This window comes from Sus scrofa, chromosome 9 (assembly GCF_054392235.1).
Source record: "Sus scrofa isolate SSC_HxYL_T2T_F1_AM1 chromosome 9, Sscrofa_HxYL_maternal_Yorkshire_Landrace_v2.0, whole genome shotgun sequence".
In the NCBI taxonomy this organism is placed as follows: domain Eukaryota; kingdom Metazoa; phylum Chordata; class Mammalia; order Artiodactyla; family Suidae; genus Sus; species Sus scrofa.
Genome location: NC_139391.1, coordinates 125,643,256 through 125,656,324, shown reverse-complemented (window position 1 = coordinate 125,656,324; position 13,069 = coordinate 125,643,256). Strand labels below are relative to the sequence as shown.

Below are 13,069 nucleotides of genomic sequence, written 5' to 3'. Positions count from 1 at the left end.
TGGAGCTTGAGTTGCTGGGGAAGTCGGCCCTGGGCCTGGCTCCTCTACAAAGGGAAATGAGAGAAGCAAATGATCAGCGGGTTTCTGCTACAGCTGGGAGTCTACCAAAAGCAAGAGGAAGCTGGTGGGCTGCAGTCTGGAGGTATTTAGGTTTTAGAAACGCCCAGAATCATGGGAAACTCCCAAGGTTTCATGTCAGTGTAACCATAGCCCTTTAAAAACAAGTTAGCTGAGTACTGGGTGCACTTCCTTGGCTAAGTTTGCAGCGTTGAAGTGCTTATGAGGGTGAGCACCTTCTCAGATACCACTGGCAAGACCTGAGGGCCTTTTTCCAGGGACTCCCTTCTCCATAACATGTAAGGAGATTGCGAGATTTCTGAAGAGCTTAATGCATTTTTCAAGATCACCTGAAGCCACTGGCCTAAGCACCACCTTGTCCTAGGAAGAAACTTCTGTCTAGAAATCCTGAGACTTGACTAATTTCATAGGTTCAGTGGCCTTGAGGCTGGGCTCTCCTAGCACCACATCACATCTCACAAATGTCACAGCCAAATTGATTTGTATGTTCATTCCAGTATTTTTTTTTTTTTTTTTTGTCTTTTCTAGGGCCGCACCTGTGGTACATGGAGATTCCCAGGCTAGGGGTCTAATCGGAGCTGTAGCCACTGGCCTATGCCAGAGCCACAGCAACGCAGGATCTGAGCCGCATCTGCGACCTACACCACAGCTCACGCAACGCCAGATCCTTCACCCACTGAGTGAGGCCAGGAACCCGCAACCTCATGATTCCTAGTCTGGTTCGTTAACCACTGAGCCACGATGGGAACTCCTCCAGTCTCTTAGATTACACTCAGTGCCGGCCAGGTCTGCTCCATCCTCAAGAGCTCACCAAATGTGCTCCTGCCTTGCATTCAAACAGCTATAGAGAGCAGATAAGCACCTGTGTGAGAATACCGACAGTTAAATTGAAAAGTAACATTAGGAGTTCCCGACGTGGTGCAGTGGTTAACGAATCCGACTAGGAACCATGAGGTTGCGGGTTCGATTCCTGCCCTTGCTCAGTGGGTTAACGATCCGGCGTTGCCGTGAGCTGTGGTGTAGGTTGCAGACGCGGCTCGGATCCTGCATTGCTGTGGCTCTGGCGTAGGCCGGTGGCTACAGCTCTGATTCAACCCCTAGCCTGGGAACCTCCATATGCCACGGGAGCGGCCCAAGAAATAGCAACAACAACAACAACAAAAGACAAAAAAAAAAAGAAAAGTAACCTTATATCGTGTCTTAGCCATTCCGAATAATGGCCGAATTGAACCCAAACCTTCCATAGAGCAGAGGCCACCACACCAGTGCTGTGTTATATGCAATGACACTCATGAAACCCTTCAAAGGACAGTTAACAAGGAACACACAATTACGCTTATTTGGAAATTGAAACTATTAACTCATTCAGTAAATGTTGTTTGAGCATGAATGGCAGTCTAGTATAGTGAGTAACCGAATGGCCCCTACTACTTTTTATGTGTCGCCTTGGGTGTTAAGTAACTGTCATTTGCCTCCGTTTCTCCACCTATAAAATGGAGATAAAAGTCACTTCATAGGGGTGCTGTAAGGGTTAACCTTTATTAGTGTATATGCCCCACCCTGGAGGAGACTCTGGATGGTTTATACAGGAGGCTTTGGAAGACTTTATTTACACTAGTGGACTGTACCGGTGAATTAACTTATGGTGATAAAACAACTAGTCTTTACACTAGTTTCTTTAGGAAAATCCAAGTTTTAAGACTGTGGAAATAATTATATACTTGTAACTTTTATGTAGGGCTAACTGCTAATATTTGAGATGTTTTGATTTGGATTTAACATTTCATAGTACATAAAGCAGGTGGCTTGGAAGTTCTTGGACAAATGATTTGATCTCAAGACATATTTTTCCTAATAAACATTTTTTTCACCAGAGTCAGGCCACAAAGAAACAGTGAACACAAATACCAGTTTTTAGATAAGCCTCTATTTTCAAGAAATTGCTAATATTTCAGTTCTCAGCACTTGGAGGCTCCTGGTTGTAACGCTAGGAGCAAGATCTCATGGATGATGGGGACACCTAGAGGCTCTTATGAAAACTACAGGCAGCTAGGATTCCTTAGCAAGCAAACTCAGCACTGCTCAGGAATGCTCCAAGGACGGGAGGCTTTGGCATTGCCCTGGAGCTTGTTAGAAAAACAGAAACTTAGGCCCCAAACTTAATCAAATATGCATTTTGGGAAGTTTCCATGTGGTGCAGTGGGTTAAGGATCTGGCATTGCCACAGCTGTGGTGTAGTTCAATCTCATCTGCCTTTAAAACAATTTTTGGGTAAAAAAAAAAAAAGTCTTTATCTCCAAATAAATTTGGCATGTAAAAAGCAAACTCTGGGAGTTCCTGTCATGCCTCAGCAGTTAATGAACCAGACTAGTATCCATGAGGATGCAGGTTCGATCCCTGGCCTTGTTCAGGGCATTGTTCACAGCATTGCCATGAGCTGTGGTGTAGGTTGCAGATTTGGCTCGGATCTGGCATTGCTGTGGCTGTGGTGTAGGCCAGCAGCTGTAGCTCTGATTAGATCCCTAGCCTGGGAACCTCCATATGCCATGAATGCAGCCCTAAAAAGACCAAAAACAAACAAAAAAGCAAACTCTGAAAACACAAATGAATGTTTCACAGCTCGTCTATGTGCCAGCGGCTCCTTTAACATCCCTGAAATAGAGTAACTGAAGCTTCACGGTGGACTGAGAATTCCTCCCCAGAGACAGCACAGCTGATGAAAACCAGAGGAAAGCCCTGCAGGGATATTTCTGCTGACCCAGGTACTGAAAAGAGAGCACAGGCCCAGGGGACCCTGTATCTTCTGAGCATCCGGCTTGGCATTCCTGGAGTGGGTTCTATGCACAGCCCATGTCAAGCCTGGACCCATCTCCCCTTCCCTCAGTGTAGGTCCTGCCTGCCTCTCTCAACCTCCGGTGAGTCTTTCCTGCTCCTCACTTCCACTCTAATTTATCCAATGCCTGAAGCATCTGGTACCTCATAAGCAGTCTCTTCTGCTAGGACTATGGCTCTTCGAGGGAAGAGACAGCCATTATCATCTCGACGGCACCGGGCACCAGGCCCAAGTGTCTAATGAGGGATGTGACGTCATCCTATCATTGCTTGGGACTTCCACAGCAGTCCACCTACAAAACCCACCCATGCTAATAAGCCAGTGGTTAGGACCATTCTTGTCTGTTTTACAAAATGAGCCCACGACACACCCTCCCTACTCCAGCTGCCTTTTCAGGCTTCAACTTCAGTCTTTCTGGTATGTTTGAGAAACAGATGAAGCCTTAAGGGCTCCAGGGAGTAGCATCCCCACAGGCCTTGTTTACTATAGGGAGTGTACCTACGTCCAGATGGACATTAATCTCTAACCCCCTGTGACTCAGTTTATGGGAAGAAAAGGACAAAGAAACCAGGAGACTTAAGGGACATTTCCACCCCAAGACCCTATTGGACAAGAACTGATACAGGTAATTGAGCAAGGCCAATGGGAGAAAACCACGTCTTTCTGGACCCATGCTAGTACCCCCCCCATAGGAGTTTTTAATGGATAAAAACTCCTATAGGACAACAGAGAAAGGGGGCTCTTCTCCCTGCTCCCAGCAGCCCTGGGAGCTATTTGCTTTCCTTTAATAAAGACTTTGCTGCGGGAGTTCCCATCGTGGCGCAGCAGAAAATGGTGTAGGTTGCAGATTCGGCTTGGATCTGGCGTTGCTGTGGCTGTGGTCTAGGCCGGCAGCTGTAGCTCCAATCAGACCCCTAGCCTGGGACCCTCCATATGCTGGGGGTTCGGCTCTAAAAAAACAAAAGACCAAAAAAAAAAAAAACAAAAAAAAACTTTGCTTGCTTGCTGCCTTAAAAAAAAAAAAAAAAAAAGAAAGAAAGAAAGAAAGAAAGAAACAAATGAAGCCTGAAATCTCTCCCGGAAAAGGATCCTCTGAGGTGAGTCAGGGAGTAACATGTACTCACCGCAGCCTCCCTTTGGCATTCAAGTATGAGTGACGAAAACTGGCACCAACAAAAATGCCAAAAAGCAAGTAAAAATCTTGAGAGCTCTGTTTAGTTGTTGGGTTAAGATTTATGATGCTACATTTCCATTTCAAAAGTTTAAAGTCTGGGAGTTCCCGCTGTGGTGCAAAAGGTTAAGGATCCAGTGTGTTTGCAGTGCTCAGGTAGCAGCTGAGGCGTAGGTTTGATCCTGGGCCCAGAGACTTCCACAGGCCTCGGATGCAGCTAAAAAATAAATAAATAAATAAAAGTTTAAAGTGTGGGTGTCCTTAAGAATTATAATCAGGCAACTGGTCTTTTCTTCAAGGCCTCTATGGTACTGTTCTGACAAGTGATTTGGGATTCATACTTCTTATCTCTCAAGAAGCTGCAAGAATGGAGTTAACTATGAAAATAAACAAAAAGCACTGAAGAATTATCCTTTTGAAAATCTTGGTTCAGTCACAACCTGACAGGGGCCTTTTGAAGACTAGTGAGAAGTGTAAATTCTGTCGATTCTGCCAGACAATCGCTGTGGACGTTTATGTGGATGCGGAAGGTGTAATCTTCTGCCCCCCAACGAACAGGAACTCGGAACTGAAAACAAGGGAAATATCCTGAACAGGGGATGGGGCGTGGGGTCGAGAATGAGAGGAAAAGATGATACATCAGTACTTACTAAAATCTTTATTCATTTTCTCTTTTCAGATTGGAAACCATAGAACACATTAGAAATTTGGGTGCATATCTGTCTCGTTGGGTGTCTTACCAAGCACAGCCTCTATTTGTGCAACAGCTCTGAGAGGAAGTCCTTGGCAGATCAAAACAGAGGGTAGCGGTTCCCACGCCTCCCTTGTGAGCAAATAAATTAACTTCCCAGTAAGTTATTCCCAGTTCCCCCCCAACCCCAACATCTTGTATTTGTGAGTTAATATCTCAGGTTCCTTAAAAACCTGCTGCAGTATAGTACCCGGCCCCTGCCTTTCCCCCCAGACTGGAGGAGCTGCAGGGAGGGCAGCTGGCCTCACGAAGCCGGCCAGGGGCGCCCCCTGCCCCAGGCCCTGGCTAGTGCGGGAGGGGTCTGCGGAACGGATGATCTCTGCGTCGCTTAGGTCCGCTCTCAAAAGAGAGAACCTGGTACTAGCCTCGAGTGCTTCAGCAACAGAAGTCAGTGTTTCCCTGTGTCAAAATAAATACATTTTTTCTTGCTAGAACACGTAGCCGACTATATACATACATATACCCTGACTCATGTTTCCTGAAGCCCAAGCTCACCAGACGACTCCTACAAAGACAGCGCACCGACAGAGGCTCTTCCCCACCATCAGAGGTGTGGTCACGTACTGGTCAAACAGGAATACAGAGACCGTGGAGAAGGGAGGCTGCAGGACCATGGGGGATGGGAGAGGAAGGCCAAAAGCCTTTTTTCCTTTAATAAAAGGCAAGAAACGATGGGAGTTCCTTAGAACACATTGCCTGCCTTCAGGTGACACTGAAATTTTGCCATGTATAAGATTCATCTTTCCTGGAGTTCCCGTCGTGGCGCAGCAGAAACGAATCCAACCAGGAACCATGAGGTTGCAGGTTCAATCCCTGGCCCCACTCAGTGGGTTAAGGATCTGGTGTTGCCATGAGCTGCAGTGTAAGTCACAGACGTGGCTCCAATCTGGCATTGCTGTGGCTGTGGCATAGGCCGGCAGCTACAGCTCCGATTAGACCCCTAGCCTGGGAACCTCCATATGCTGAGGGTGTGGCCCTAAGAAAACACAAGAGACCAAAAAAAAAAGGAGATTCATCTTTCCTAAAATAGTATGTGATAGATGTACTTGAATCCTTCCATTTCCTTATTAAACTTCATTTGACACATTAATCCCGAGTGCACCTAGGGAGAAATGCCTTATTAATACATTACTGAGCAATATTCTCAGTAAATCAGATCCTGTCGATTAATCTGTCCTGCACAGGAAATTATTTACCAAGCCCATAGGAGAGCCTTGTATTAAAGAACAATTTTAGAATGCCACCTCTATACACATACTCCCCAGATTCTGGGATAAATATATTTAAGAAGTGGGAGAAGGAGGGCAGGGAATGGCAGTCGGTTCTGATTTTCCCAGTCTTATAATATTCAAACGGATCCACGTCTGCCTTTAGGTGTTAGCCAGGCACATCCAACTTAGGACTGACCAAAAACTCTTCCAGCGACCTGTTTGATTATAATAGTTCTCGATTCTAAAAGATAAACCACAAAGAGAACAGTGTTACAAAACTTTTAAAAGAGATATCTACTACCTCTTTTTTGAAACAGAATTTAGTGTTTGTGAATTTTAGGGCGATAAGCTTATGGTTGGTTTTCTCCAAGATCTGCCCACACGTACTTTCCCAGCTTAATCCGATCCTGACTGAGAGCATAAATTTTATATTCTAAGCATCAGGTCACACCACCCTAGTAGCATGAGTCTCCCTTTAATCACTACAGAGCCGAACACCTTTTAAGATCACGAATTTTAAACTAGGGAAAGAGAATGAAGGTATTCACTTTCTGCAATGTTTTGAAAAAAAGGATGAGACCTTTCCAAAGCAGCTTCCCCTCCTGCTTTTTTCCTTAGCAGAACATTCGGAATCAAGCTCCCAGATGGAGAACAGCTCTTACTCATTTCCCTGGGACACACTGAAGGGACCATGTGATTGAAAGAATTCAGTCAACTAGCATTCACCAAGGACAGCAGCACCGACTTCCTTCCCGCTGTCCCTCCAGGCTCGCTGACGCTGCGAGGTGAGCACCAGCCAAGGTATTCTCAAGTTCAAATGTGACTCTCCCTGGATGCACACGGTAAGTGGCTTTAAAACTGGAATCAGTGTCTCCTTTTTAACACTATTGCACTGTTTCAGGCTAATACGCGTCTTCTTCAGTGCCTTTCTGAAAATTACCCAGTCCATTTTGTGTACATGTCCAAAGGAACAAAGTATCAAGTACCCCCGCTTCATGGTACTTTAAAGTTCACACAGAGGACTCGGTTATCTTTCAATTTGAGAAAATTGGGGGATAAATTCTAAACTCCTTTTGAAAGGGTGGCTGCCTAAAACGGGTCTCGAATGGCTGGCAGTAAATTGGTTCCACCACACTGTTTAAGTCCTAGTCTCTGCTTGACTGAAGAACAAAACTGGGACAGGCCCCAGATAAGATGCAGGGGAGAAGCACTCAGCTCTGAGGACACACGAGTGAGCCCACCAGGCCTGCTCTCCTCTGCCCTATATTTTTGTGCAACTGCTTACAGGTCAAAATCGCTTTGCCAGCAGAACTCAACCTGTCTCAGCCACTTGAAGTTTGAAAGTGCTAACAGGAGATGGAAGAACAAAGCTACATCATGGGTTCAGAACTCTATAAACAAGATTAAGTGACAAAATCGGGGTTTGACATAAATCAAAATCTTAAGGCTCTTCCTCATAACCACCTAGATTTTAAGGCTCAGAAGGCTTAAAAATCTTTGTTTCCAGCCTTCCAAATGGCCCAGATCACAAGATAGGTCCAGCCACCAGCAGCATATGAACTAGTATCTATAGGAGCAAGCTGGCTTTTCTCACAAGAAGGGCACAAGTAAGACTGCCAATCTCTTGGGAATAGCAGCTTCAGTGACTGAACGCCTTGAAGACAGCAGAGGAACTTCATTTTAGAAACCGTGTGGCAGACATCACAGGCAAGCTCTTATGCAAGGTGTTACTTCACTCTGTCTTGTTCATTTGAAAAGGACTTGCCTGCTTTGGGTTGTAAATGTATGTTCTCTAGGGACGATTTTTTGGATTAATTTGGACACAACCTTGAGAATGCAGATCTTGCTTAGGTGTAAGTCATGCTTGCTTTTACATATGTTAAGAACTTAACTACAGGGGAACAGTTTTTTCATGAATTTAATCACCCCCCTGATTCTACTAAGTGGGTCTCTTTTCTTCTCTCTTCCAAGACTCATCAAAAGCATTACCACCTGCTCAAGTGAAAGCCTGAACCTCTTTCCTGCTTTTGTCCTTCCCTCTAATTCTATCTGAAAAACAGGGTCCCTCCAACAGAGCATGCTACTCTGGCTCCACAGATGCCGGGGGCTATTCGCTGCCAGTCCTCAGGAAGCAGTAAGATTCCCAGTTGGACTAGAGTCCTGGTAAAAAAGGACTCAAGAGATCACAAAGTGTTCTCTGAAGATCCCCAGATGTGGAGAGAGGACTCTAAGGATGAACTCGAAATACACACCCCAGAGGCAGCCCGGGCATTCACCTGTGCAAGCATCACACCTCTACCTGTCCCTTGGCATGAGAATTAAGACTGAGCAACTGTGCCGCCCACCGCTAGACCGGGCAAACGCTGAAGAAGTCGGAAGGTGGCGCGGCAGGTACAGGTCCATAGTCTGAAACTTGCAGCCTTTGCTTTAGCTTCTGCTATAGAAAAACACCAAAGAAATCCAGGGCCACCCTGTCCCCTATCATCAGAACGTGTTGCTGGCCATTTCCAATCCATCTCATGCCGCTGAGAACTGATTGTGCTGTTTCTCTATCTTTGTAAAAAGAAGTCTCACTTATTTTGTGTGGAGAGTCACAAGTGGGAGAGAGGCATCCTGTCCTCCACCAGCACCGTGTCCATCCCAAACTGGTCAGTGCACTGCTTCACGGTGGCCAGGACACTCAGGAGCCGCTGGTCCAACGCGTCCAGGTGCGGATCGGAGAGCACTGGGGAGATGGGGTCGTGGGCCATGGCAGATTTTAAGGCAGACTTCAGCACACCATTCTTCAGGGAGTTCAGTCTGTTCCAGGTAGAAACCCGAATGCTGGAAGAAAAAAGGGTTGGGACAGGTTACATAAAACCTCTCACCGGCCAACCTGGCCAACCGAGTTTAAAGCCTGCTTGGTAATGATTTTACCAATGAAAGAGGACCTTTTGTTTATCGTAGAAGAAAAGAACTTACTTCCTTGTGGGTGATATGCCATTTCTAGATATGTATTAAAGACTGACTCTGCACGAGGCAGGCAACCTGTTCCGCAACCGTTTGAAGATGAATCTTTGGATAAAGTATGGAAGAGATGGTCAAACACAGAGGCAGTGTGGTTTCACTATTCTAAAAAACTACTGGGAGATCGCGTTGTGGCTCAGTGGGTTAAGAACCTGACTAGTATCCATGAGGATGCAGGTTCAATCCCTGGCCTCACTCAGCGGGCTAAGGATCTGGTGTTGCCCTGAGCTGTGGTGTAGGTCACAGACACGGCTCAGACCCGGCATTGCTGCAGCTGCAGTGTAGGCCAGCACCTGTAGCTCTGAATCAACCCCTAGCCTGGGAACTTGCATAGGCTGCAGGTGCGGCCCCAAAAAGAAAAAAAAAAACTACTACAAGTGCCGAACATCAGAGTTCCCCATGTGACTAAGCTATCACTTGACTGCCTCTCAGCTCCGAATCCACTCTTCACACATGCCCTGTTAAAATGGACAGAAGTCCTTTAAGCATCTCTCCTCTTTACTTTCCCGGTAAAGGGCACTAGAGGGAGACTGCAGAAGGAAGGGGCTCTCCTGATGCGTCTGGCTGCTGCACGCTGGTCAGTGGTGTGCGAGGAGGTCACTAAACGAAGCTCTGCTCTGGCCACATTCCCAGAATGACGGGCCCTCTGTGATCTTGCTGCAGCGGCCTGGCTTGGTGATCACTTTCCAAAGGCCCTACTGATGTGGAAACTGCAAAGGCCACCCCCGTGCTGGTGCCCCAATTCCCCCTGCAAACCCACAAACCAGCCCTGCCTGCAGCCCAGGGGGTTTCGACAGAGCCGTGGCCCCCTCGGTAGCCATGACAGCAGCTGCTGACCGCCTGCACCGCCTGCACTCAGGAGGGCTGCTCAGCGCCTGCAAACTAGCATATTTCTCTGCTATCCACTGCGCTGACCTGCACTTCTGTGCTGAGGTCCAAACCCCAGGCTCCGGGTGCGGGGTCCCCTTCCAAGTCTGCCCTTCCTTGGGTACTCGCCCCTCAGCCCTAGTTTTCTTTCACAGTCACTATTCTATCAAAGTTTAATAGTTCTTTATATTCAACTTGCCTGTTTAACTCACCATGTCTACCTCCTGACTGGACCGGACTGATAGAAATGACTATTAATACTGGGAGTTCCCGTCGTGGCGCAGTGGTTAACGAATCCGACTAGGAACCATGAGGTTGCGGGTTCGATCCCTGGCCTCGCTCAGTGGGTTAACGATCCGGTGTTGCCGTGAGCTGTGGTGTAGGTTGCAGACACGGCTCGGATCCTGCGTTGCTGTGGCTCTGGCGCAGGCTGGCGGCTACAGCTCCGATTGGACCCCTAGCCTGGGAACCTCCACATGCCGCGGGAGCGGCCCAAGAAATGGCTAAAAAAAAGGAAAAAAAAAGAAAAGAAATGACTATTAATACCAAAACATCTTCCTTCACAGATACAGGTTTTTTTGTTTTGGGGGGTTTTTTGGAACTTTTAAGGGCCATACCCACAGCATATGGAAGTTGGGGTCGAACAGATACTAGTTGAGTTCGTTACCACTGAGCCACAATGGGAATTCCCAAATACAGGTTTTGATTGGATTGTATCATTGCTTCTCTGTATTACTGAAGATAATTAAGGGTTGCCTAGGTAAACACTTTCCTATAGAATACTGCTGTTATTAAAAAAAGAAAGGAGGAGTTCCCGTTGTGGTTCAGTGGTTAACAAGTCCGACTAGGAACCATGAGGTTGCGGGTTCAATCCCTGGCCTTGCTCAGTGGGTTAGGGATCTGGCACTGCTGTGAGCTGTGGTATAGATCGCAGATGCGGCTCGGATCCTGCGTTGCTGTGGCTCTGGTGTAGGCCAGCAGCTACAACTCAGATTAGACCCCTAGCCTGGGAACCCCCATATGCCATGGGTGCAGCCCTAGAAAAAGACAAGGAAAAAAAAAAAAAAAAAAAAAAAAAAAAAGGAGAGGTAAAATGGACCAGTTGCCAGATGGGGCAGCCTGTGTGGTCAGTGGGTCTCTGAAGCTGGCCAGTAGGAAGCGGGACTCCTGCATATGCATTTCTGTGCAGCCAAGCAAGGTGGTGCCAGTTGATTCTTGGCGTCATGCTTTAAAATCAGACCAGCAACGATGATCTGGTATGGAACAGGAGCTCCTCACAGGCCAGTCTTTATCTCCTTTTCTTGATTTACTTTTTAATTTCTTTGTTCTCTAATATATAACTCTTTTTTCTTTTTCTTTCCTTTCTTTCCCTCTCTCTCTCCCTCCCTCTCTCTCTCCCTCCCTCTCTCTCTCCCTCCCTCTCCCTCTCTCTCTGTCTTTCTTTTTTGTCTTTTTAGGGCCACACTCTCGGCATAGGGAGGTTCCCAGGCCAGGGGTCGAATTGGACCTGTAGCTGCCGGCCTATACCATGGCCACAGCCACGCCAGATCCGAGCCGAGTCTGCAACCTACACCACAGCTCACTGCAACGCCAGATCCTTAACCCACTGAGTGAGGCCAGGGATAGAACCTGTGTCCTCATGGATGCTAGTCAGATTCGTTCCTGCTGAGCCATGATGGGAACTCCTCTAATATTGACTCTTAAAAATAAATTACTAAATACCTATGGAGAAAGTTACGTATGGCAATCAGGGGCACAGATGGTATTAGATTTTTTTTGGGGGGTTAGGTGAAAACTATATTCTGGTAGGAAAACAAACATGGATATACATTATTGAATAAACTGAAAATTTCTCTTCATACAAAACTTGAAATGTATTCTGAGTTTTGGGCTACCTGCTGTGGAAACCTTCCCCCGATCCCCTACCTCTCAGAATTTCCAAGGGGCTCTGGGTTGGAAAAGCATAAGAAGCAGTGCTCAGGTATTAGGAACGTCTAAGACCAAGAAAACTGATGTGCTGCTACCTGGGCCTGGAAAGGAAGGCAATGCGGGCAAATCTATTTGAATGAGTAACTTACATGCAGCACTGGTACAGAGGTGCAAGAATGCTTCTCTCATCCAGCGAGGGGTTCCCAAAGCTGAAAATGAAATTAAAGCTTGGTGAATTAGGTGGAAGCGCCAGTTCCCCTCTTAGCATCAAAGCAAAAACAAACTCTTTAAGAAACCCAAATGTGATCCTAGATAATTTCATGCTCCCACAGCTCAAATCATTTAAATTAAAAATAAACAGGGCACGACCAATTAGACACAGGATTCCTAACAGCCTGTACTGCAGCACCAAACAACAGACATACTCATTTACAAGGATCCTTTCTCCTGCCAGGATACTGCAAGGTGCTGAAGCGTAACCATGGTAACACGGTGTGGCATCCACAGACCAAGGGAGGACCTGAAGACCCTCAAACCTGAGACGGTTTTAAGGGAGGGTAGAGAAATAAAGGCTGTCCATATTGGCCTCCCGCAGATAAGCACAAGGTCACTACCTGAGAAAAGGTCCTACTTGGTCTATGACAGAATTACCAATCAGGAAAGATTTAGATTATCCTGTTTCCTACAAGAAAGTATATGGTCAGATTCAACCAGAGGCTGAGAAAACAGTGATTCAAAGCAGATGTAAAAATGCTGCTGGCAGTAATTCAGACTCAGAAAAGGAGAACTGATTCTGGAAAAACTGCCAACCTTCTACTCTTTTCCTGGAAGCTCACCTTAATAGCTACAGGGTCTGGTAGCCCTCAGCAAAGTGCAGGCCCTCAAATAAAAAATGGCAAAGGCAATTATTTCAATGTGTATTTCCACACCACACGCGATCATTTTTACAAGGATAAAGATTTTTCAGTAACTGAAGATATAAATGAAAATGAAGTTACAGCACCGGCCACTACCTGCTTTGCTGGCAGAGGGACAGGCCGGGTGTGCTGGCCTCGTGCTTTCTGTAGCTGTCACCACCTTTCACGGAGCACAAGCATTAACGAGGCTCGGTGGGAGATGGTAGCCTCATTAGCAAGTGTTGCCTGAGCACTGTCTGCTGAGGACCCATGTCTCAGCCTATTCTTAGCAACCAACCTTAGCAGTAGTGACCTAGAGCTGGACAA

At 46.6% G+C, this 13,069-nt stretch overlaps 1 protein-coding gene across 16 annotated transcripts in view; it reads right to left on the bottom strand.

The window, feature by feature from the left end:
• Positions 1 to 4,725: 4,725 nt before the first annotated feature.
• The window catches only part of FAM20B (FAM20B glycosaminoglycan xylosylkinase), a 45,950-nt gene continuing 37,606 nt past the window's right edge, over positions 4,726 to 13,069 (bottom strand). For 9 of the 16 annotated variants that reach the window (XM_084977779.1, XM_084977777.1, XM_021063731.2 and 6 more), the window contains 2 exons: positions 11,996 to 12,055; positions 4,726 to 8,867 (listed from right to left, as the gene is read on the bottom strand). In XM_084977779.1, the coding sequence (XP_084833905.1) occupies positions 8,636 to 8,867; positions 11,996 to 12,055 (292 nt within the window). In that variant the 3' untranslated portion in view covers positions 4,726 to 8,635. The remainder of the gene's footprint in view (positions 8,868 to 11,995; positions 12,056 to 13,069) is intronic. The other 7 variants (XM_021063734.2, XM_084977785.1, XM_003130339.6 and 4 more) reach the window with 1 other exon arrangement.